General features: G+C 40.7%; 1 protein-coding gene across 1 annotated transcript in view; it reads left to right on the forward strand.

The window, feature by feature from the left end:
* LOC103355668 (protocadherin-15) overlaps positions 1–26,591 on the forward strand; it is a 212,537-nt gene that overhangs the window by 163,641 nt on the left and 22,305 nt on the right. The window contains exons 25-28 of the mRNA XM_008279539.1: positions 12,749–12,858; positions 14,204–14,344; positions 18,748–18,875; positions 22,805–23,020. Of these exons, the coding sequence (XP_008277761.1) occupies positions 12,749–12,858; positions 14,204–14,344; positions 18,748–18,875; positions 22,805–23,020 (595 nt within the window). The remainder of the gene's footprint in view (positions 1–12,748; positions 12,859–14,203; positions 14,345–18,747; positions 18,876–22,804; positions 23,021–26,591) is intronic.

A 26,591-nucleotide genomic window follows, 5' to 3' on the forward strand; every position in this document is an offset into this window, starting at 1 on the left:
TAATATATATTTATATGTATAATATTTTTTTGTTTCTATGTAAAATCTCCCTTTTAATGCTTTAGTAATTGACAGTTTTGCCCAGTATTTTTTCCTATACAGCTCAAACTGCAGCCTTCGAAAAATAACAACAAATTTGTATCTGTAGTCTGTTCCAGTTGACTCTGCCGATCAGAGCTACAGTATATGTTCAGCCGGGTGATAAGCGATTGGCTCTGTAATCCCCTCGTGCCTGTATCTTTTGGGGATGGATTTTCTGGTGGTTGTTTTTCGAGAGTTGACTGCTTTATTTGGATTCATGCGTCATCTGGTGCAACTATGTATCCTAAGATGTGCTCTTTTTTTTTCTCTGTCTTTTCTTTTTACTTTGTTACTCTTTCGCCGACAGTAGATTTTTTATTTATTTTTTGTTTCTGCCCCTTCGTTCATCTGTTCCCACCTGATGTCACTGGTTGATGCAGCTTTGCCAGAAAATAACAGCAGATTTGATGCAATATGTTTAACTTTTGATTTAAATGTGCCAAATGAGCCTAAATTGCACTAATAGTTTTTAATCATGACAACTCATAAATTTCCTATGAAAAAACTGAAGAATAAATTATGGGTGATGTTCATGAGCAAAATCTTTCACTTTGTCAGATTATTTGGAACCCTGTCATCAAACCACATTGAGGCACAACCCTTCAGAGAAGTCTTTGCACTTGGGGAAGGGAGTGAATATTTATTTTCCCCCTCTGTGTGTTTGAGCGGAGGCGAGGGCTAAGCTGCTATCTGACATGGTCCCACTCTGTGAATCCTCCCCTCTTGTACTGAGGCTACTTCTCCGGCCAGATGCTGCAAACCTGCGATCTGAGCAGTTTTCTGTACTGCTTTCCTCCCCCACAGCACTTCCTCTCTGCTAAATCTACTCTAAATCTCATGAGACGTTTGCCTCACCGCTTCTGAGTGTGTCATTTTGCTCTCCTGCACCTCGTTCTCCTCCTTTCACCCGCGACCACGCCAGACTTACCACAGCGCCGGAGCGTTTTCCTCTCAGCTCGTGTCTCTTTCTGTCAATTTCTGCTCGTGTTTAAAAGCCTAACTTGACCCGTGCACTGTAATTAGTTGTATTCCGAATTACATTTTTGTCCAAGTAAACTAGCCTTGTGTAATACCCATATACTCTGCAACACATTTCAATTGCCGGCCTTTGTACCGATTGAAAAGAATATCATTTTGAAGGGAAATGTCATGACATTATTCCCTTTACAGCGTTTCACTGTCGTCACAGACAGCAGATGTTGTGCCATACCTTTCATATTAATATGCAGTCTGGCAACCCTGAGAAAAGCGCTGGAGTCCATTATTGAGTGACGCTCTTACTTATCCTGTTAGCATAGTAAACAGTGTCAACATTGAGTATTACTAAAGTCAACAACATGGTTTCACTACCTGTGATTGTTCCCCCCTTTAATTACACAATTAGCGCTAAACCAAGTGTGTACACATCTAGTTTGTTGCTGCGTGTCTACAAACACATACAAATCAGCATTTTCTTGCTTTCGGTATGGCCTCTTTTGTATGAAACAGAGATACAGCTACTCTCAGCCTTGAGGCACAGCTTTTTCCCACTTCTCCATTAGACATTGTTACTTTGGCCATTAATGTGAATGTCAGCGGTAATAGCTCAAACTGTGAGATATTATAAAGCATGTATCTTTTCTACAGTTTCTTGATGTTTATAGACCGTAGAGACTGCCTGCATAAATTTCCTATGAATGTCCACTGGCCATAGATTTAATGTTCTCAGCAGTCAGACTCACAAATGGCTACACAGTACCTGGAGTGGACAGATGTCATGTCGCTTGAAATACCAGCCCCACCGGACTCCGCAGCTATTAGCCGCAAAATGGAAAAGCAATAAATTACTCGTCAAATGAAGGAAAAAATGTATTCCACAAAGGGCCGTTTCGGCTCATTTTAGAGGGATTTTAAAAGGAAGACAACAACTCAACTCAACGTGCCCTCCTTCAACTTTTCCCGGCATCAGGAGGAAAATAGCAATAATCATTTTTAGAGAAAACCAATCCATCTATATCATATTTCCAATTCAGACAAGGCTGTAATTCTCACATAATTAGGCAGATGACATGCTTTCATAGCATACGTCTCTTTTACTGGCAGCCTTCTTGCAACTGTTGTTTTGCCAGACGTGTATACAAGTGATAGAGCTCCTCACAGCCTACTCATCCATACCCACTGCCAGGCATTTAAAGGGTTAGCTGTAAAACCCTACAGCGTCTTCTCCCACACACTGGCATCATACATCACTGCAAACCTACATTTAAAAAAGCAACCTCAGTCCTCTCTATTTCCATCGATCCATCTATCTGCAATTCCTTCCTCCTCTGAATCATAGCTGTAAGGTGTGGAGCTCTTTCATGCATCTGAAGGGCATGATTGATTTTCAGCCACAGGTTGGAATCTGCTGCCCTGAGCCTTAAAACTGTAAACACCCGAAATGCACTGACCTTTCACTTGTCTCTGCTAAGTAGGCAGGCATCACTTGGCTGTCTAACAGACACCAAGTCACACTCAGTGCACACAATATCAAATAAAGGTTGAATCGGAAACTGAGTGAAGAAGATTCAGTATGGCCTACTATTAAAGGGCCATGCTAGCTTTTTATCATGCTAAATATATACAGCATATATGTTTTTAAAAAAAAACAGCGGATAGTGCTAAAAATGATGTTGTTTGCATTTGGATTACTGAAGTGTTTGGTCAGCTGTTTCCAGCTGAAGGGTCGCTGTCAGATTACCCCACATTACCGAGAGCGATGGTGATGCAGGACATTAAAAATGAAAGAGCCCTTCTGACATCGAACATACCTGCTCTCGCTATTGCTTAAGATTTGTGATATGCAAGTTAGGCTTCCTTTATAAATTCCCATAATAGCCAACATAGCAAAGGAATTATGAGGGGCACATGTAATAAGAGTTTTATTTCACAATATTTCAGTTTTTATAACAGACAAATACATTCAATGAATACAACGTGTTTAACAAATAACTCAGCAAAAAAAGCAACTTTCTATGAACCGAGGCTGAGCGGCAGCAATGTGTAATGAAGACACTGAAGGGATCACATTAAATATAAATAGTTCATCTGTTTAACCAACACAATTATTTTGCTGTGTATGATTTAAGAATAGGATTCATATTTGATATGCGGTTATGACTAATAATGACATCTACTACTGAGAGACAAGTCAGCGCCCTAGGCTCCCCCTTTTGCTGAAGGAATGTCACATCAGGGCAACAAGTAGATCTTGACACGTAACAAATGTTTTATCAGGTTTAAAACAATATGTGACAGTTGCCTTTTATAAAAATCATGATATGGGGAAGCATAGCTCAGCCTAATGTCACGTCCATGTCATACTCGGCTGTTTCCAACTTAAACATTAACTGAATTTGCTTCTATATCTAAGTCATGATTAGCCCACTACTGGAAGGTCTTTGTCTGGAAGCTCCAATCCATCTGCAATTAGAAAAATGCATGCCTCACATATAGGTTGAAGACTGATGTTCCGTCTAATTACACTAAAAATGCATATCTGGTGTATATTGGTAAAGCATGACTTTAGTATTTTAATCCACAGACATGTACACCTCAGACATGTGACCGCCATTCTTGGAGTTAATGCATGACGTAGTAACACACTACTGTAATCCCATTAATGTCGTCTGTATCATGGTAATGTAATGCATTACTGGTCCTAATTCGGTAATCACATCACAGTTACTAATCAGTTACAGTTAATGCTTTTATCTGGAGGCAGTATAGCCTACTGCTTACGGCACCGTGATTCTCTTAGAAATGCACTCAAGCCTTTTTCTCAAACAAGAGTTTTCTGCCAAGTACTCTGTGGGCTTCTTTTTGCCAACTTTCCCACTGAATTTGTGAAAATAGTTTTACTAAAGAGCATAAATGAAATATTGTGTGTGTGTTCTCATTGTTAGGGATTTGTGCTGTTGTGTAAGCATTGTATTGTTGACTGGCAATTAAGTGGCAATGTGCAAATGCAACGTTCATACCACAGGTGGTGTACCAAATTGCTTTCTACAGGGAGTAACGGAGTAAAGGAATGCATTAGGAAAAGTAAATACCCCAACACTGCTGTCTGGACCCTCACTGACAACATCCAAAAAAATGTCTCTTCAGTCCATGCTGGCCAGTTGCACACACCGTTTCTGTTGTGATTTTTATATATATTTTTCCCTGCATTCCCCCTGCATTCTGCTAGTTTGAGAGGTACTAATGTCCTCCTGTGGGCGAAGCCTCCAGGTGTCGGTGTGGTAGAATAGATAATTTGGACTAGAGCCGTAAGTTGACAGTAAAACATGCAGGATGGCAGCAGTACCTACATGGCACGGTGCGATATCATATTGCAAGCCTCAATAGCTGGCCCAGTTTGGACAACACACTCATCCGCCAGCATCCAAACATTTGCTGGCCAAGTCGCCTCTTGTGTGCTAAATGACCCAGTGGATGATATGTGAAGTGATGTCCTGTGGGCTGACATGGCTAAGCTGGCACACAGTATCTAGCTGCACAGTAAACGCTACTTCTTCAGCTTAGCAAATGTTTTCCATCTTGCCCTCCAGAAGACGTTCGTGATTGAAGCCTGTTTTTTTCTCTCGGAGCTCAGAATGACCTTGTACATGATCGTGCACATGATAGTTTAATGCAAATGCTTACTTTAGCAACACTTAGTGTCAGAGGTGTTGGATTTTTTAGATGTTTCTCAACACCAGAGTTTTGTTTGTTTGTTTCTAAATCCTCTTAGCAAATGTGAGTCAGCAGCTCATAAACATTGTGTGCTAATATCTGCTAGTGATGACTTTGGTTTACAACTGGGAGAGCTTTTGCTGGAGGAGGTGGTTAATTGTTAATTTGTACACAGATTTAGGAACATGGGGAAGACTCGATTGGTATGAGAAAAATGTTTAGTAATACGTTTGAAATGAACTAGCTTAATGATAATGTTGTGTTTGGAAGCTTCGGGGCGTCCATATTTAGCATAATCTGTGCGATGGTGGGAAGCTGGAAGGACACATTTGCACCTAATGTATTAATGTATAACTTCAAAAATTAGTTTCAGATTTTTTCCTTTTTTTTTTTGATTGAATTTAATGCAGAATGATTTGAAATCACCACATCTTTTTTATTAAGATTATTAAGATTTATTAAGATTAGACTAGTGTCTTGTCTCAATAGTTAGGAAATGTGTCTGATTGGTCCTAAATCTGATGTAGTCGTGCTGTTGGCCTTTCTGACCTTCTTTTCTTCTTACTTTCTGAGAAAGAAAATATGCAGATGTAGTTTTCTCGTCATAATCATCAATTTTTGAACATCAGTGTTAATGAGAGTGATGACTGTTTTCACTGTTATTAATTTGACTTTTTTTCTTTTTAAAGATGAAAAAGACAAATGACTGCAGTAGATCAGCATGTTCTGTTTTTGTTTGTTTGTTTGTTTTCTTCCTTGTTCTTTGTTTAGGCAGCTTTTTCCAGCAAACACGCTTACATAATCCAAATGTACATTACCTGTAGAAATGCTGAGCTGTAGAGTGACTTTTTTTTTCTGGAGTCTACATCCTGCCCTCTGGCACTCACAAAGTGCTTTGTTGCTTTAACGGAGTGTGTGACTTTATTAGCTCAATTAGCCCACGCTTATGAGAAGGTCACCGCAATAAATGGTAAAGGTGCTGGATGGCAAAAGATAATTCAGGTAAAGAAAAGGGCTCAGCAGCAATGTTAGAGACGGATAATACGACTAAGACTTTTTACTTTGTTGTGCCACAATGTTGCTAATGTAAATATGTTCCTACATTTTCATCTGCTGTCTGTACCGTCTGCTGTGTTTTTGCTTCTGCAGGGTTCGTGGTGAAACTGTGATTCCACCTGAAGTACAAAAAAAAAAAAAATCTATTTTCACTCATCTCCAGTGGTATCTGGCTGTGCAGCTAGCTTTGGTTTTATGTGCCGAGTTTTGAGTTAAGACGCTGTATCTGCCTTTAAATTTCTGCTGTGTCTCTCCAGAAACAATGTCCTTGTTGCTCGGGATAATGCGCAGACGCCACTGTGGGCAGATTTCTTCGCAGCTATCTTTTGTTGGTTGAAAATAGTCTCAGACATGCACATCCAAGACTTGTCCTGCACTTTACCAATGCATGTGCTCGTAGCAAACACATACGCGTCAAATGAGATCATTTCCATATATAATGCCAGGATGCAGCAGTGCAGCTGGCAGTTTTGTATTCAAGTGGGCAGCAGAGAGCTCTTAAAGAATGTGTTCCTATATCCTATATTTAATGTGTACTTTCTGGCTGCCAACATTACTGCTGCTGTGCCACAAGTTGGTTGTTGTATTTTTGCTGTATTTTTTAATGTATTTGTTTTTATTGATGTTCCACAATATCAGTTGTGTATTTTCTAGGTGGAGAACTGACACTTGCCAAATGAAATGCCTTCGTAATACCTCGGCTATCAGACGCCGCACTGTTTTCTAAAACCTTTTGAATATATCTTGAGTGGTCTCAGAATCTCACAATAGCTCCTTTTATCTCAGTTTCTCCTTTGCCTTTCTTCACGCCACTTTTCCTTCCCTCTTCAGTTTCTTGCCAAACATAACCTGTAATCTTTAAAGCTCAACCTTCAGTCAATATCACACTACACCACACACTCCGAAATAATATTACATTAAATGACCGAGGATGGGGAGCCTTTCATCTCGACATGGCTCCAATGTTTACGAAAAGCGAAGAAAAAAAAAATTGCAATTGAGGCCCGGATTACATTTAATGGACATGACGCAGTGTTTACAGATGGTACCGATACAACATCTGGAGGATGTCATCATTACATGCGATAACGAAGTATTCTGCCAGTCATTGTGGATATCTACGCTAATGAAATTTAAAGTCCTATAATAAGATTTAACTTAAAAAAAAAAGGCTATTTCCTGTGTAAACCATGCTGTGTGACTGAGCTGACTTTGCCTTGGCTGTCAAAATCACTTAGAACTGTGGTCTTAATAGAGCGCACGAGCTCTGGATTCGCAGCAGTGTTTTTCCTTTTTGTCTGCTTGTGTTCGGGGAGGAGCTGAAATGCATCCCTTATGTGTAATTTAGCTTGAGTCAGAGGAGCCTCTGTTTGTCACTCTCAGCATTTGCTTCCAGGCAGGAACAAACAAGTTAACACCGGGGTGACACAACAGCTAACTAGCAAACTCTCGAGCACGTAGCCACCTCTACAGTCTCTGAATTATACTGATTGCTGAGCAGAATGCGCGGCATTAAAAACCGCCATCAACAGTCGGGCAGAAATCTGTTCACACACACATTGGCAAGTATGTATTTATGGGCATTCATGCGCTGTTTATGATGAAGTTTCCTTGCGCTGCAGTTTAAATGGCTCACGTGCGGACTCGGTGTTGTTGGAGACCTTTGCGACGCGCCGCATCTGCATATCCACCAGAAGAGCCGAGCAGACTTTAAGCAGAGACTTGCACTCGGCGAGGTCACTCTCTCCAGGCGTGTCCATCGCCTCTTGTTCTCCCGGTGATGCAATGCATGAAAGGAAGAGGGGAGGCGAGGTAGAAAGATAGTAGACACAGTAACAGCTGCCCCTGTGGCGCACAACAAGGTTTATACGCCTCTGCCTTGTCTCGTAAGCATCACTCCGCCATTGGCCCTGGGGCAGAGTGCTCGCTGACACCTGTGTGCCGCCCCCGCTTCTCAGTGGCATGTCATTCACCCTCTCTCATGTTGACACCAGGACTCTCTGCTGCTGCCTGTAGACATGTCAGCATCTCCCCTTTCTCTTTCTCTCTCTCTCCCCTCTCCTTCTCCCTCTCCGGATAGGATTTTTTTTTTTTTTCCCTCATCTGAATATGAAAGGAATGAAAAGTGACTTTGGCCCTGCTCAGTAGCGCATGATATTGCATTATGCACAATTGACTCTTTGAATTCGCCTACTACTTGACTCTTGAAGAGACAACTTATTTACCTTCGCTGATGTCTACAAGTCTCAGTATATCAGCCAGCTCGTAACTCCTGCCGCTTAATTATCAGATATCATTAGCGTTTTTTGCTCCAGTTATTTATTCCGCCGCGACCTTTGGTGCGCCTCCGGTCCATATTTCAGTCTTATTGTCCTTCCGCCTGCCCTCCATCTATCTGCCTATCAGTGCCTACTGTATCTACCAACCTTTCTGTCATACTTCCTGTCTACATGCGGATACACCTTTACACTAATCTGCACACTTCAGACACCTTCACACCCCCCCCTTGGCATTTCTCAGCAGCTTACAACCCTCAGGCACAGCCACTTTGTAGGGAAGTGATAACATGTCAGCTCTGCCTCTTCCTGGCAATCACACCATGCAGCTCGGTGCTAGCTCCACGCAATCTTTCATAACCCACTCGCACTCAAAGAACAACCTGAGAGGGGGAAAAAAAAAACACCTATGAATAGGTCAGCACAGGTTATCCAGCCCAGCTCCAGACCAGAGTTTTACCAAAGAAGGTACGACCAAAGCCGAACAAAAAATGTCTGAGTGGTACAAATCTGTCACATACAGATAGTCTGGCTTCCTCCACCAGGAAAACACTTGATTGACTTAAGAATTGTAATGCCTTAAGCAGAATGAATTTGGGGATTTCAGTAGGTTACAGAAATCAGCTCGAGTAAAAAATAACATAATGCAAAATTTATCTTCTCTTTGCTATATCAGTTTGATGGACATGATTGTTTGCCAGTTTTTAAAAAAATGTTTATTTCATGTTTGCCTTTCTTATTTAATTATTAATCACTGTGCGTATTATGTTTTGATTCTGACAGTAGGACTTAAAGCTTCCTTTGTGGGAAGTTTTTTGTTGCTTTTTAGTCTTGGGTAACATTTTTTTTCTTTTGGAGAATGAAATATACACATTAAAGCACCAATGGAGTCACCTCATTTAGCAGTTCAGAGGAAACCATCATCCTAATGATCAAGTTTGAGCTGTTTGAAGACTCGGTGAATCCAACTTGGAGCGAAATCACAGAGAAAATAGTAAAAGAGGTTTAGGATGACAAAATGAAAATGTGCTTGCATGAGGCACATTGCCTTTTGCTCGATGAATTTGGAGCTTCAATGGCTTATGCTGCAATTTCGGTGCGGTCTGCGGGGGGATTTTCAAAGCGATTGTGTCACTTGCATTGGAGGGTCTCTCTACCTATTAAACTCACCCTGGTGTGTTTATTGCTTGCTTCCACCTCACCTTTAGTCAGGTTCCATATTGAGGTCCAAATTGGTTATTTTCTGGCTGCAGTCACTGCCAAGAATGGGCTGAGCAAAAAACCCAGCTTTAGGCCTTGAGACTGCTACACAAGGGTGATACTAGATGGCTTTCATGTCATAAGATTAATTAAAGTATATGTAGAGAGTACTACTAATAGAGATGGCAAGGCTGATTTCTTTTGTGACTCTTTTACAAATTGACCAACTAAAGAATGATTTAATGATGCAATATTGTCTGTAAGATCCACTACAACAAATAAAAATAGCATTGCAGCAAATATTGACAGGGATTTTTTACAAAAGGCTGTAGGGCAATGTGCAGTAGCCTATGCAGTAGGCACTTAACCTTTTGACCCGTAGTCTGTTGTGAATAACCACACTCCAGTCGAGAGAGCACAGTAACCTATATCGTACACAGGGTTTGTGTGTAAAACTTACTCTCAGCCAAGGCTGCTTAAAAGCAAGAGAGTTGGGAAAAACAGTCTCATCTGTCCAATGACAGCCCTATTTCTGGGCTGCTAATCTGCAGGACAGACACTGGATTGCTGAAAAGTGTATTGGAAGGGAAGGCACATACATTTAGTGACAACCATCGTGTTACCCTTGGTTCCGGTGAAAGGCGCATTTCTGTGGCTGATTTAGAGTCGCATTTTGGGCTGTGGCGCACCTCACTATGCTGAGATTGTTCAAGGGCTCGCCTCTGTGTTTTTGTCAGCCTGTTCCTGAGCCAAACAGGTAATCTACTTATGTGAAGGCCACGTTAATGAATTGGTTCCCATCACTGTGGAGCATGGTGCGGCTTCATGCTCTTGGATGCAGCAGAGACGGCAATTACTCAGTGACAGCTCAATTGTACATCTAGGGGGAAATTGAACAGAAATCATTTAGTATTATGCAAATAGCGCATTATTCACTGTGTCAATAAGGGCACTGTATTTTTTTTTTCCTGAAAGGGTTTTGTGAGCACATGCAGTTCAGTTATTTTGCTGCAGCATACACTCCACAATATTATCTCTATGGATGGTATGCTATATCATCCTCTGTACAAGAGGATGGCTCCTATTTTCCAGATTTATTCTCAATCTGAGATGTCCTTGGGGATTGTTTGTCTCCAGAGACAGTAACCATAGCCACCAGGATGGATAGACGGGGCTTTTTTGTCCTTCGTGAACGTACTGTTTGCACCTTTGTTTGCCTCTAAAACTTTGAGAGAGGTAAACACAAATTCTAAAGTGACTCTTGTACCTGCAAGCTGTCTGAAAAGTTTCTGAGTGAGTTGTTTTACTCCAGTGAGCAGCAAAGACAGGGTTATTTATTGTTTCAAAACCTATGTATCCTTTCAGCAAATATACTTTTTTTTTTGTTTCTGTGTTGAATGAAGTCCTTGTTGCTCTTCATCTTCACTCTGATAAACGGCCTCAATCTTCTCTGTGGAACCTCGTACAATTGCAATCCTGTAAGGGAAACTTGCTCTGTAGAATTACATTAAACCCTGTGGAGAAACCAAGACTCACTTCTTTTATGTCGTTGAAGGTGCTGGAATTAAGGGGTCAGGAAAGGCTAGAGAAATTACAGCACTGGATAATAATATCAATACTGTTACAAACATGGGCTGGAGGCGTCTAATCGCCTCCACTCTATGTTCATAACTCAAGACTGCCAAGATAGCTTCTACTCCCCAAAAATACCCTGTAACATTGACATTAACTGTATAACAGACTCTGACAGTCACAGATTATGGTGTGTGAATATTACTCCCACAACACTGTCACAGATTTCTTACTGCTGCAGTGAATAATAGTCAAACTTTAAATGAAAACTGCAATAGAGGCAGGCCGCCATGCATGCACAAACACATACGCGCACCTCATATACCCGAGATGAGAGAATAAGCGAGAAAAGCAGTCACAGTATCACAAGAGGGTGTCACAGTGAGACGACATTATCAGCTTAAATCATCCCTCACCGACGCACTACCAAGACAGGGTTCCCTGCTATTTATGGCTGCTGTAATTTCTGTGAAGAGTGGTGACAATCATATCTGCTGGATATGATTACACACTTGTATGGCTGATAGTCAAGCGAAGCCGTTAACTGTTTTAAAGTGTAAGTTATCAGAGTGAAAACATGCAAATCTTTTCACACAACAATTTGTGTTACATTTGATGTGGAATATTTTTTTTGAATGTTATTTTTATAATGATTACAAAACCACTTGCTTGGCAGTTAACTTTTGGGTGAAAGGTCTTTGCTCAGATTTGCTCGTGTAGCATCGTACTGAAAGAGGTTGATGCATTAATGAATAAATGAGCAAATAAAAGTTAAGGATTTACACACCCACCGACTTAGCAATGCAAAATATATTCACATTTTTAGTGTTTTTATTCATTTTTCCCTTTCATTCTATTTTTAAGCAGCTTCTCCTGGTCAGGGCTAAAGCAGCCGGACCATCAAAGTAGCCCAAACATGCTTTATTCCTGCAGCTCTTTCTGGTTAAAACCCCAAGCAACCCTCTTCAGAAGGAGAGCCCAAACAGCTCAGCGGAATTTCTTCAATGCAAATGAACAGCAGGTTGACGGCAGAGATTCCCTTGCATTGTCAAGTTCTTTGCTCTTTGAAGTGAGGCTGACCACGCTGTAGAGAAATCTCATCTTGGCTGATTCAGCCTATCATAGCATCACAACCCTGGGTCATTATGCAACCCAAAGTCTGCAACCATAGCTGACAATTCAAGCAGCGGCTGATAGAAAAATTGAACGATGAACAACAAAGCTTTGCTCCACCGCTCAGCTGCTTCTCCTGCGTTTTCTTTTTTTCCTAAACTACAATGCACTCCCCTCAAGGAAAATCGTGTTCTTAATCATTTACCAGGGGAGGAATAAAACACCCTGAGGGTTAACCCTGGTGACTGGCCATGGATTGTGATTTACATCTTTTTCACACTCATCAAACTAGCGACCCCCTTGTGCCCTATAGATGGATGCATTGTCATCCTGGAGGAGACCGCTCCATCTAGGATAGAAATGCTTCATCACAGGGTGAAGCTGATCACTCAGAACACCTTTGTATTGATTTGCAGTGACCTCTAATGAGAGAAGTGAACCCAAACCATGCCAGAAAAATGCCCCTCACAACATAACAGAGCCATCAGAGCTCCTCAGTGTAGGAGTCAAGGGTTCAGGTTTTTACTTTAATTTGTCTTTCATCTGTATATATTATACACACATATCTTGTAGCCTTAATGTCCACCTTTCTATACTGTACAGATGACCCCTCTTTTACCTTTGATGGTGTTTTTTGATGCCCTTGCATCTACGTGATGTGCATATAACTTTCTCCCTCCACTCATCTCATCATTCTGTACTGTACCTGAGATATTGCAATGCTGTTTGGCTCATGATTTGTGTCAATGTCTTTCCAGGTTTGCTCCAGTTAGTGAGCTGGCTCCATTTGGCACTCCAGTGGGGACGATACTGGCTGCTGCTATCAATCAAACCATCTTCTACTCCATTGTGGCAGGAAATGAACTAGGTACGGCCTGCAGATTATATACCACGCAGAGATTTAATCCTAAGTGAATGTTGTTTGTCGGTTGTTGTTGTTTTGTTTTTTTTTTATGTTAAAAAACAAGATATTTTATTTCCCAATGCTCCCTGCAAAACAATCAAATTATGACAAAGGCTTTGTGTTTGAATACAAAGCCTTCTTATCTTGGGTTTTTTATATATTTTTCTATATAAAACAGAGACACCTTTTGTGCCAGTCTGTCAACTTCTACTTTAGCTGTAGAGAAAGAAAGTGTTTTTTAGGAACATGAAAATGAAATTCACATTTTAAAACACTCTTGAAAAAGCACCTAGATTATTTTGAAAAGCTGTGGGTTGCACATCATAGCCATAGGTGCTGTTTATAGAAGTCTGTCTTTGTGTAGACGCAGAGAAGACATTTTGGCGTACGTGCTGCTGTAGACTGCTTTTCACACTCGCTGGCAAAAGTCTGAAGAGCATAATTACACCCAGGGAGAGAGAGGGAGAGCGCCGAGACAGGTGTTAGCCCAGGAGGTTAGCTCAGGTTTATCAGCCCAAAGTAGGAGACACATGTGTGTGTGTGTGTGAGCTGGAGAGAGAGCAAAGCATGTAGAAGGTAGCTGTCAGTCAGTAGCCCCTTCTCCACAGGCAGCTTCAAGAGCTCCTGCAGTGAGCTGTTTCCGCTGAAACTGGAGCCAGAGTCGCTATTACAGAGATGCTCCTGGAAATTACAGGCTCAAGACCTATTAAAAGTGCTACACATCTATCTGCAGATCTCCAGCAGTCGTATAGTCAGGGAAAGCAAAGGTATTCTGAAGCCTGACAGGTGAAAGGAGAATGCAGTCAGCCACATGTATTTCTGTGATGATTCCTTTGTCGGTGCTCCAACAATCGTTCAGCTGCAGGAAAAGAAAAAAAAAAAAAAGCTTAAAAGTCCATATTTAAGCAGGCTCTATTGGTATTCAGAACGCTGTTTTGTATGATTTCCTTTTTTTGTCCCATGACTCTCTTTTCCTCTAGTGCTGCCACTCAATGCGCTGGTGTTATTTAGAATTTTTCTATACCGCGTGTGAAGATTTTCAGCTGTTTTGGCATCTGGAGAATTGAACTCAGTACTGTTGCAGGTTACGGTAAAAATGTTTTACTGAGCTCTGCACTTGAACAATTGACCGTGACGAGAAAAGAACAGTGTAGGAGTACAAATAAACTCCATTTCCATGCAAACTTGGAGTACAATCAGTGCTAACACAGCCAAGTAACTGAACTATGCAACTAATCACTACTTTGTCTTACTTTTGTCTTTATATATTTCAGCTTCTCACACTTGCTCTGTTTTTATTTGGTTCCAGGTCATTTTCAGGTGAACAACAAGACAGGCGTCATCTCCACAGCAAAACCGCTGGATTATGAAAACGTGACCAGCTATGTCCTCAGGGTCCAGGCCGATTCTATGCTGGTTGTCATGTCCAACCTGCGTGTGCCTTCTAAAAGTGAGAAAATATCAGCCATTAAGTGGGTGAATGTGGAGGTTGTGCTGGAATTCAGGGCTGAAATTATGTTTCATTTGATTCCAAGTACTGCATTTATATTTAATCATAATCCCTCACTGTGACTGGTTATGGTTAAATACAGTTGTAGAAATGCAATCAAAGCCTATTTTTATCCTTGAAATTTATTTTCACATTCATTGCATTTATGTAGGGTTATTTTGCGTTATGCATTTGTATAAATATGTAGATTATTACATGCTTAATGCAGCTTTACAAGTGAGAAACTGAAAAGAAATGCCAAGAGTTACAGAAATAATAAAGCTTCTTTCTTGCCAACAACTTTAAAATGAGTACGCTCGCTCACAGAAACTCAGTTTATTACAGTTTTAGATGTCAGATCAATTTGAATCTAAACAAATGAAGCATGCCACTTTATGTTAAACTGTATTTTATGCTTTATTGCCTTTATTTACTGCACTGACCCATCTGTATAGTTGGTGGCAGGTTGCCTGCAGGATGTGATTGGTTGTTCAGTTTCACATGCGATTCAGCCTATCGACGGATCTGACTCATCTTTCAGTGGCGATTATTGAAAATAACCTCTAAAATATGACTTGTCCTGGCTTCAACGCAGCATGACAGTCCGAAAATATCACAAAACTTTGCCCAAATTCGCCACAAGGGTTTAACGATGGAAAAAATAGGCCATTTGTTTTAATTCAGGCCGACTACCCCTAAAACGAGGGTGGGTGACAAAACATTAATCATAACAAACTCTCGGTTAATGGAGCTAGTGTGTGTTCCCGTTCTTGAAGCCTCAGTGTGCTTGAAACTAACTATAGATTGCACAGTGTGCTGGTGGACAATGGTGAGTAGAAGATGGGGCCAAAAAACCTGCTGTCACAGCTTCATCCTTTTGCACCCCACTGCTTCTCCGATCTCTCTCCAAGCATTCGCTGTGTGTTGTCGCAGTCTGGGCACGATGAAGTGTGTGATTAAGATAGCCTCTCCTCTTTCATAGCGTCGTGCTCAGCTATACACACAAAAGGTGACAGAAACTCAATTTCAGAATTCCTCAAACCTGCCCTCGCTGTGTAGAGTGAGCACCATTGTTGGGTTATCTGCTTTGGAAAGTTGCTTAAGTTGTTGGATGCACTCACAGTAGAGTTTTCATATGCCTCTGACCATTCGAGCAGCACTTTGCATGAAGCATACTCACAGACTTTAGGCCGCGTTGTTTGTCATGGACGTGCTTCAGCCGGAATATCATTAGGCTTGTTTATGGCCTGCGAAGTGACATGCAAGTTTTGTATAATGATGGATGAAGTGATAACAACAGATGGGCTCCAATGAATAATCAATGACCTCCTCTACCTTCCTCTCTTTTTTTCTCTCACCCCGAGTCCCCCACATTATAATTACAGTAATTACAAGTACACAGTACTCAGGCACACACACACACATACATGCACCCCACTTGTTTGATGGATATAGAGTAGAGGACTCTTTAGGCTTTTCTCAAACCGTAGCCTCTTCATTTTCACTTCGTCACGGAGTTGTAACTTTGTAGTCACACTCACAGCTGAATGAAGCACCCTTCATTAAGGTGCAGGGTATAAATACAGCGGCAAGCTTCGGAATGAATTTCATTCTCTCTGGTGGAAACATAAGGAGGAAAGTAAAACTTACTCCCAAGCTTTGGTGGTGTTTTTTTTTTTTCTTTTCTTGCAAACAACTTCTAGTTTTTGTTGAGTTTTTTTTTTTAACACCGTTAAGCTGCTTAGTTTTTGCCTCAGTCCCTGTAAATATACACTGTGTAGTCTCCACTTTCCCGGTTTCTAGACTAGAGAAGGGTATATTTGATCCTAAACACAGCGTAACCTTTACATTGTTGATGTCTGTGTTCTTATAACTACACATATGGGCAGTCATGCAGAACCTAATTTGTATGAAGTGTCTTCCATGACAAACGCAGCACATCGTTTCATGTTGTTGGGAAGTCAGCACTGATGTAGACACACTGTTGGAGGTTCTTGTAACCCACTTCCATTTCCCGTTAATTGATATGAGGTGGCACTTAACGCAGTGGACCCTCCACACGATTGCACCAACAGAGTGGAAGTGGGTAGGGGGTGGTTGAGGAAAGCTCTTGCTCACACAAGGGCTGAAGCTTCAGTGGCGTCTATAGGTGGATGTACTGTTTTGGCCGAGTGCACAGAGGCTGTTTCTTTACTAGCTTGTCTTATTGTAATGCAGATCATGGCTTCTTGACAGGGAACATCTTTCTTCTAATTAATCTATTTTTATTGAGTTTACATTATCAGAGCAATAGTGGATGGATTTGTCAGCTTCTCTTTGCCCCCCCCAGCACTTGTACACTGTATAAGTACCCGCATGGTCAGTACGCACACATGCATAAACAGCCATACAGTGCGTGCACATATACAATAATCCAGCAGAGGACAAGATTTAATGAAATGTTTTCCAAATGATAATGTACTTTTAAGGTGCACTCAAACCCAGCCTGCCTTTGAAGCAATACCCTCCTCTTAATAGGCCTGTTTCTTTCATGCATCTTTATGAGTGTGAGTGAGAGTGGCGAAGGGGAGGGACTGTATTTATGTTTTTTTATGCCCCGATACTTCAGGGATGGAATATAGCCACTTTCTACAAAGAGAAGAGAGAGACAGAAACTCTGCAGACCTCTTTCCCATCCCCTCGAGCCTCCCCTCTGCGCCTCACACTACAGCTTTTGTGCCTGTAATTTGATGTGCTGTGTTTTGTTTGTCCAATTCCCCCGGTGCATCCTTAGCTCCAATGGCCACATGACTTTACATTTTTGTATCCCGCCAGAAGAAAAATGGTCGTTGACACTGCATATTTTATTCCTAAACTGCAGTGTTGGAAGGATTTTGCGCCGTATGTATTTATGCTGCACATTGCATAGGTGTAACTGTGACAAATTAGGGGGACGGATGCTTATACTCAGTATATGTGTTGTTGTTTATTTTCTTTTTAAAGGGGCAGAATGAATATTTGAAAAGCCTCACAAAAAGGCCAGTTAACCAGCAAATTTAGAATTAAAATACCAAACTTTCTGAGGTTTTCCCCTCTCACAGGGTTTCTATTAGCTCCAGGGAAACTCTTGCTGCGAGGTTTTTGGCTGCCCTTCAAATAATTATTCCCAATAATGTGCAAAATGCTTGCCTGTTCAACTTTTAGAGCCCTTTATTGATGGTATTGTTGTGCACTAAGTCAAGGAGAAAACAATCTTCTCAACAGTAATGATGCAAGGTAGACCCTGACTTAAAAATAATAGCTTCGAAGGCGAGATTTCATCATTATTTTTATTATTTAACAGAGCTATATTCCACTCAGAGTGTGAGTGTTATCACTGATTGATTGGTAAACAGAATGCAAACTGGCCCGGTTGTTTTCCCGATCTACTTACGAGGGCAGTGAGGGAGGAGTCATCAGCATACTTCACGTTCAGTTTTTTCTTCATGCAAGAGCTTCTGCTGTAATCAAAACAAAATTAGCCTCCTCATTATTGACTCAAAGTCGTCAGCTTCACCAAAATAGCTTTGCACGCCGTTTCATTAGAAAGGGTTGAGTTAAGAGTAAGAGAACGTGTTTCTCTTTTCAGCATGCAATTACAAATCCACTTCAAAAAGTTATTGCAGTGCAGCTGAAAATGACTCTTAAATGGAGAGAGGTTTTCCAAAGCTCACTCAGTTTACTTTTAGCCAAATGAGACCAAGAAAATTGTGTTTCGAGAATCTGTCCACGTAAACTATTTTCCATCAGATTTCAAAGGCTAGGTGAATCTGATTGCGTATTTTCCAAATAAAAAAAGAAAATTATTTAAAAATTGATCAAAGCACTCTTCTTTTAAATAAAGCATTACTTTATTGCCGATGGTTAGCCAGTGGCATCTTATTTGAAAAAGTTTCGTTGACCTACTCTGATGTTTTAAGAGATAAATAACTTTTTTTAGAAATGATTTCAGGCTGTCTTTTGAAGTTGTAAAGCAGCTGATGACCATGAAAAAATTATTCTGACGCAGCAATTTTAAAGCCAAATTATGTAACAGTTGATCGTCACCAGTTTGGATGATTGAATGAGACGTGTTGATTTCTTCTTTTGACTGTTGATGATATAAACTTTCTAAGTTTGTGTCCCAATTCTAAATTTGTGCGAGTGCAGCAAACCTGGCTCATCAGTTACATGAAAAGGTACATTGAAATACACAGACTGCAGTTAAATGCAATGCGATTGTTCAACATGACCAAAGTAAAGAGGAGGTAGGCTTTATGCTATGCTGCACTAGATCTATACTGGTGGCTAAAGTGACTGTCTTCTGCCGGACTTGAATACATTTCGGTGCCATTTGTTTTTTCCAGCTAACACAGCGAAGGTGTTCATTGAGGTGCAGGACGAGAACGACCACCATCCCGTCTTCTCCAGGAAGCTCTACATCGGCGGCGTGACGGAAGACACCAAGATCTTCAGCTCTGTGCTCAAGATAGTGGTAAGAAAACATCAGCTCTGCTCTATGTTTTTGTTGGTTTTTCGATCAGCATATACATGGAAACATGCTGAAACTGAAACGCTTGATTCTGCTTCCACCTCTTCAACACCTTACCCTACAGCCATGGCGGGGGGGGGGGGAGGAGGAAGAATTCATTCGATGTGCTCTGTGCAGCACACTCTGATCTCCCCTATCGCTGCATCTCTTCGTCAGTTTCGCTCTCCCCACTGTCTGCCTTGTCCACGAGCAGGTGGGATCAGAGTGAGCTGAGCGGTGTAATCCCAATATGTTCACAGAGGCATGGCTAGACATCCTGTCTGATTATCAGCCTGATCTGCCAAGAAGGTTTCACTTTGTCATCCTGTGCAATACACTATGTGTCCATTTTCTGTGTACTTGTGATGAGTGGCTGTCAGTGTACCATTAGGTTTGAGGTTGTGTATTAAACCCCCGAGAACCAGTGCACGCAATGCTTGGCTGCAAAAAATAGATAAGATGCAGCTGATACTAATGTTGTTATATCTGGGTTCTGGGTCAACAGTAAAACATTAAAACATATCTGGCACATGCCATTAAACATCATATCACTAACTAAAAAGATGACCTGTTTTTTCTTGGTTTTTTTTTCCGTAGCCGTCTATAATCCGATTTGTGAAATATGTGTTCCTATGATTTGTATTATTCATGTTCCCTTTGGGGACACAAAGAAAGTCAGAAAACCTACACACACCCAACACAGCTCTTTTGCCGGTGCCCGAACAAAAAAGAGAAATCTTCATAGCAAGAAAAAGGCAAGGTCTACACACTGCTGTGCTCCCCCCTAACAATATTGATAACTGCCGAGCAACATTGCAATCAATAAAAACTTCATTGGGCAGCTCCTCACGGCACAAAGGCAGGCACTATTTGTGCCGTAACAAATGCCAGGAAATGATCTTAGTTAGAAAAGAAAGTTCTCATAACATGCATAATTAAATTTTAGGGTAAAGAGCTGAGTGAGTAGTGGAGAACGGTTAAACTCCAGGAACGGAAACAGCAAAGTGATTATGTAAAAACTGAAACTTAACACGGGGTTGCAAATTATGGTATCTTTCCTCAGTAGCTCATCCTTTTTGGAATCATAAATGATGCGGAGGAGCTGGAAATAATATCTGATTGACAGTGTTAATTGTTCAGGTCCTTTAAATATTATAAAATGCATTTTGTGAAAGCTCAGATGTGACACTGAATCATCAATACTGTGAAGTGGCTTAAAGCACCTAACCAATTCAGAATCCTTTTTTTCTGTTTCTACTTTAACTTAGTAAGGACGTCAAAGTGTAGAATTATGACTTAAGTGCTTTGTGTGTTTTCGCAGAGGTCAAGGAGTCTTTGGAGTATGTATAGTGTTTGTACCTGACTTCACACAAAGCTGAGTGCCTCTTTGTCTTCCTCAAGATGCTACGATATTAACAACTAGAAAAGAATAAATAACATATTCTCACAGTTTGGACCTGCTGCTGTTTGACTCTCAGCCAGAAGTAGGACAGTCTCATAGCATATTCACAAATAGTTGGACGCAGTAACTGGCAGATATTCTTCTGCAAGCAAATCAACTTTCCAAACAGTGTTTGCTTTATTAGCTACTAAAGTGTAATGTCAGTGGTGCGGAAACGTTAGGAGGAAGATATTCCATTCACAGTGTTAAAGTGTGCTGTTTAGAAGAAAGGTCTGATTACATGATTGCATGCTGCTTTTGTGTGGAACTTACTTACCTGCGTTTTAATTAGCAAGTAAAAGGATTCATGGTTCATGTCACTTTTATTATCTCCCCCTGACTGCCTGAGCTTTTGTGTTAAACAGAGAGAATGGCTTTGTGGGAGATGCCTTAAGCTCTTCAAAGCTCTTTTACAACTTTATTCTTTGGTGTTCTGAAAAGATTTTAATATAGGCTGAACCACTGGGATGCATGCATTTCCCCCTCACTGTCTTACTGCATCTTGCAAACAAACCTCACTTAGTGACAGTGTTTTTTTTCCCCTCCGGGTCCATAAAACCTGTAACGGTTTGCCCTACATAAACGATGCCGGAACATATATTTGGTCAGATTTTATCCAGTGAGGATCTTTCACTCTTGTTGATTTATGCAGTCCGTTCATTGGGACCTTGCCCCCCCGCCTCCCCACCACCAACACTCAACCCCTCCTGTGTCGATACCTGGAGGGGAAAAAAAAAGAGATTGCTCCTATTTATCAGTGTCACTCGCCACAGACAGGCACTCTGAAAATTGATGCCTGCGTGTGAGCTCAGTGGCCAGTCAGAACTTATGCCTCAGAGGTCAGTGGGAAAATTTTGTCATCTACGAGAAAAAGTGGTTCGACATGATTCATACGTTCATTGTTGTTTTTGACAGTTAAATAGTTTTTGCCAGTTATTTTCTTGCTTTCATTAAAGAATTACTAAAGAAACATTCTTCCCAGTTTCAATATATGTAGTCAGTGTTTGTTTTTTTTGTTGTTTTTTTTTTTATCCTAAGAATGTCTCCGATGTTAATTTCAGGTTTCTTTCTTATGTGATAAACCCACAGAGAGCTCTGCTGCTGCTCTTGGCTTTATTCAGTTTTATAGCAGATTTCCAGCTCATTGTTTAGCTGTCCAGCCACAACTTCACTGTTTTGTCTCACTCTCACCACTTTCATAGTCTCCTTTCTGACCTCAGCAGGCAGCTGTTTTTAGTGGAAACCCTACTGCAGACTATCAGGTTAGCACCACAGTTAACAGCGAGCCGGTGCAAAAATAACCGAATGCTTAGTAGCTAAAGAGCCCTCAAGAGCGTGTAGAGATCCAAAACAGAGGTAAAAGAGAGCAAACAAAGTCCTGACCTTTGCCAGAAATTTAGACCCACTACACCAATTGAATATTGATATAAATATTGTGTGAATAAGCAACCTATTTGCTAGTACGTCTTCCATGTTTCATTCAATGTGGAGAGTTGCTCCAAAAATGTGTTATAATAAATTAAAAGAAACGAAACAATTCAGAAGTCATTATTAAGAAGCTTTATGGCAATTCATGGAAACCTTGTCATCTCTTTAGTGTTCAAACAGCAGGTAACAATGGGTAAAGCTGCTACGGCGTGAAACAAACCACTTGAGGTGGAGATAACTTATGGGTCTCCAGCAGCAGCTCTTTTCCATCTTGTCAGCTACTTTTACAGAACACCTGCGTGGAATAAAATTCTGAGCAAATATCTCTCCCAGTAGGAGAACATCACTTAAAAGCTCCACTCTTGTACCTCTTGTTTTTAGTCATCAATGAATTGTTAAGGAAGAATGTGCCGAGCTTTCCGTGGTTCACACTCCAGTCACCAGTAGTTTAACATAACACTGGAGTGGTCGTCCTTCAGTAATCCTACATTATAAAATAACATAACACCAGAGGGACTAATCATAGATGCACAAACGGAAACGCTGCCCTAAAGAGAGAAAAAAAATAACTGCGCTAACCTCCAGTTATATAACCAGACAGCTCTTATGATCTGTGAGGAGAAAATTGTTGTTCTCATTTGCCATGTGGCTGCAGAATAATTTTATGATAAAGAACATGCACCATTGAGGTCTTTTTGGGGTCAATCAGCAGTGAGTCATACGAGGTAGACTATTGTTGTTCTTTCCCAGTTTCACTGATATTACAGCAAATGTCAAAAACAAAATATTTTCTTTGGCATCTCTGATTGGGAAGTGGACAGAAGTGCAAATTGCTCAGAACCAAACAGCCTACATGATGGTCGAGAGCTCAAGCAGTAGCTGCCTCAGGATGTATTAAAATATCTGAGCACAAAGTTTACTTTTTCTCATAAGACATCATTGTCTGATTAAATATTTCGTCTTGTTTTCATCATTTGGAGCACTGACATTTTCCTTGTTTTCTTGTGCTTCATGTGATTTACAGGCAACCGATAGGGACACTGGCAACTACAGCGCCATGGCATACCGCCTGATTATCCCACCCACAGCCGAGGGCCAGGACAGCTTCGTCATCGAGACCTACACGGGTATCATCAAGTCGGCCATGATGTTTCGAAATATGCGCAGGTCATACTTCAGCTTTGAAGTTATTGCCACGGATGACTACGGAAAAGGTCTTAGCAGCAGTGCCGAAGTGGTGGTGAGTGTCCGGTGTGATGCTTTTTATAGTGGGTGTAGAGATCAATAAATACATGCACTGATCAGCCACGCTGTTAAAACCACTGACACTTGAAGTGAATGATATTGATCATATTGTGTCAATGTAGTGTTCCTGTTGGAACCTTAACCAGCAGGACAATACACCCTACCACACAACGAAACTGCTCAGAATGGCTTGAGGAACTCGACCAAGAGCCCTGGACATTGATCCAGTATCTGTATGATGTAGTTTTAATGTTGTGGCTGATTGTACAGCATGCACATATAGTCCTTGCCACATACGTCACACATGTATGTCACCACCTCCTTTTTTATTCATGGCGTGACTTTTTATATTCTTCCATTGTTTTTTTGAGAATCTTCTTGTAATGTCTTATTGCACAGCATGAGGAACAGTCACTTTGCATTTCACTGCACGCACTGTATGAGCAGGTGACAAACACAATCTCTTAAATCTTGAATCTCGAACAAGCACATCAGAGGCATAAGGATTGCATGTTGTGGGGATTCCACAGTTTAGTATCTCTGCAGAGAGTGATGCGTTAGGATATAACAGGTTCCCAATCTCACCTGTCTACGATTCAGCAACTCAGGAGAGCCTCATTAAAGGGGCATTCAACCAATTTTAGAGTTAATTTAGTTGTCACTGGGGAGTGCAGCACTGCCTGTGACATCTGTTCTCTAATGTCTTTCTGTGACTCCGGAGGAGGTCGGTCAAGTCTGAGAAAATGACTCAAGTGACAAGTTTAGTACTCTTGGATTTGACTTTTGGGATTTTTAAAGCAAAAGTTTAACATTTTGGAAAACACATGTGTTGGCTTTCTCATAGAGTTAGATCAATAATGCCACTCTCCTAACTGGAAACAGTGGGAACAATCTAACCTGGTTTGCATAAAGGTAATATAATCCACCTACCACCACATCTTAAGCTAATCAACACATTACAGCTCATTTGTTTAATTTGTTTCAAAACCCTTTCCACAGAGGGTTATATTTCCGACTGTAGAACGGAGATTCAAAATGTCACATTATTCTTTTATAGAAAGTCTGCATTATGAAGTGTGGTGTTTGAAGGAGCAGGTAAGGAGGATAGCATGAAAGGAAGTGTAATCTCCAAGTGCTTTGAAGCTAAATCTATACAAGGCAGTGATTGGAAGTCAGGAAATCTACCTCCTGCTGCGCTGATCTCCACCTTTATTTTTTCTCTCTTATTATTGCTTTATAGAAGTACAATACTAAATCACAGAAGAGGTGCTTGAACATCTTATTTGTTTTCATAGCCTAAATTACTGTGTAAGTGACATTTCAGTAGGATTATCTGTCCTGATTTAAACCAAAGGAACTCTTCGCACATCTATTTTATGAGGCAGGTGCGTAGGAGAGGGACGAGCGCATCCAAAAGATTCAGACTCCCAGACACTGTCTGACTTGCAAGGATACATTTATTGGCCCAACATTTTGGTACTAGACCTTCATCAGGCAAATTGTTTGGTACAAAGCCAGAAGACATCATTTAAGATGGTGTCTGGCTTTGAATAAATGTATCTCTGCAATTTAGACAGTGTCTAACTTTGTATCTTTGCACTTTAGATAGTGGAGTCAGTGGAAGTCTGTTTGAATAAGTAGGATTTCAGTATAATGTTCAGTTTTTTAGTGGTAATTTGATCTTTTGGAAACTTTCTGAAGTACATACTGAACATGTACTTCAGAAAACTGGTATTATCTCAGACAGAGTTCATTAGCAGGTCAGATGATCTTAGTTGAAGAGAAACTGAACAATAAGAAAGTCAAAGTTATCATTTGGTATTGAGAGGAAGAAATATATTTGTGAAGAAAACAAAACAGCAGTGCAATGTTTTGCAAGAGACATAAAAACCACTGATATTTTTCATAGAGAATTCATAGTATGGTGTGAGGATTGGTGAGTGATTCAGAGCGAACCTATTTAGTGAGATTAAGGTAAATAAAAGAAAAATAATGGTGACAAATTCATAGTATTCAATTGAAGATTCTTAGGTCTCATTAGTCCCAAGAACCACTCAATGCAGAATCCTCCAAAGCCAAGCAGCAGCAGCCGCCGCTAGCAGAGGCACACAAAAGGAGAAAATATCACGGTGTGGCAACAATTATCCTTTGACATCAACCCCGTTGAGAATCTGTGGAGCATCCACAAAAAGAGAAATCTATAAGGGTGTGCGGCGGTATACCTTGAAACAGCAGCTCAGAGAGGCAATACAGACATCATCAAATGAAAAGAAAGAAACTCTGTGTTCAGTGGATGAGTTGTTCTTATCACACAACAAATTCAACTGATATCTGCTTCAAGTTAATTGCAACCTATTGGAAATTTTCTAACTGCAGTCTGCATTGTAATTTGGACTCATACATTCTGTGTTCTTTTCAAAAGATCGTTCTTATTATTATCCGTAAACGTAGGTTAAAATAACACCCGCATTGCAAAATGTAAAGGAAAATGAAATCTTCATACTAATTGAGAACATTGTGCAAAGAGTCAGGCTCGATGAAGGAGAGCTGTGCACACAAAAGGTTCTTCTTCTAATAATTCTGTCAATATATGAAGAGATGCAGCCATGGAGAGCAATGATAAACTTTCTGTATGTGTTTCAAATGTTTTTAATTGAACCAAAGAAAAATATACATACAGTGTATTGGGATGTCAATTCTCATTTTGTTTGCATAAGAGTTAATAGATCTCAGAAAATAGGTCTGTACATTTTGCAAATTACTCTCCACTCCATTATTTACACATGACATAGAAAGCAACAGTGTAAATGTACAGACGACAACTCAGAGACTTCTGTGTGCAAAGTGAGATATTGAGACATCACCAGATTATGCCGTCAGTTTGTTCTTTCAGATGTGTCTCAGAGTAAATCTGCTATATTTTTGTCAAACCACTTCTCTTCCCTTCATACTTACTTGTTCGCCAAGATGATGATCTTTAGGTTTTTTTTTTTGTTTTGTTTTGCTTTGTTTTGTTTACTCAGTACTAAATGTTTTGGTTCCAGTCTATTGAATTATTCACAGTAGATACAACACACTCAACATGTGGCCTCTGCCACTAGCTGATGATCCAATTAAAGTCTTTCTTTCAGCCGTGAGTATTAACTCTGTAAACATTATGTGCGTCTGCCTGCCTGTATGTTGGTCTAAATATGTGTCTGTGTCTCTCTCTCGCGCGCTCTGTGTTTTTTTCTTTTTCCCCCCAATAATTTCCCCACACTCCCGCTGTGTTTGGGCTTAGCTTTGCCCCCAATTCAACGCTTATCTTCCCTGACTGTGGGCAGGCTTATTTTTCGTTTCAGTGAAATATGTCTGGCTAACAAGCCTCTAACGAGACAGAAGGAGGGTCTGGGACATTGCCTGGATATGAGAGAGCAGCGAGTGCTTAACCATGGTGCTCGTTAATTTTCAAGGGGAAACCTAATTTCACAGGAGCCACATGGGAGATTTGGCTTCAGAGCGCCGAGGCTGTTGCCTATGCACTTAACTGTGGCATCAGAATTAGATCCTGTTAAGTTTTTCGCATT

Source organism: Stegastes partitus, unplaced genomic scaffold (assembly GCF_000690725.1).
Source record: "Stegastes partitus isolate 25-593 unplaced genomic scaffold, Stegastes_partitus-1.0.2 Scaffold163, whole genome shotgun sequence".
NCBI lineage: Eukaryota > Metazoa > Chordata > Actinopteri > Pomacentridae > Stegastes > Stegastes partitus.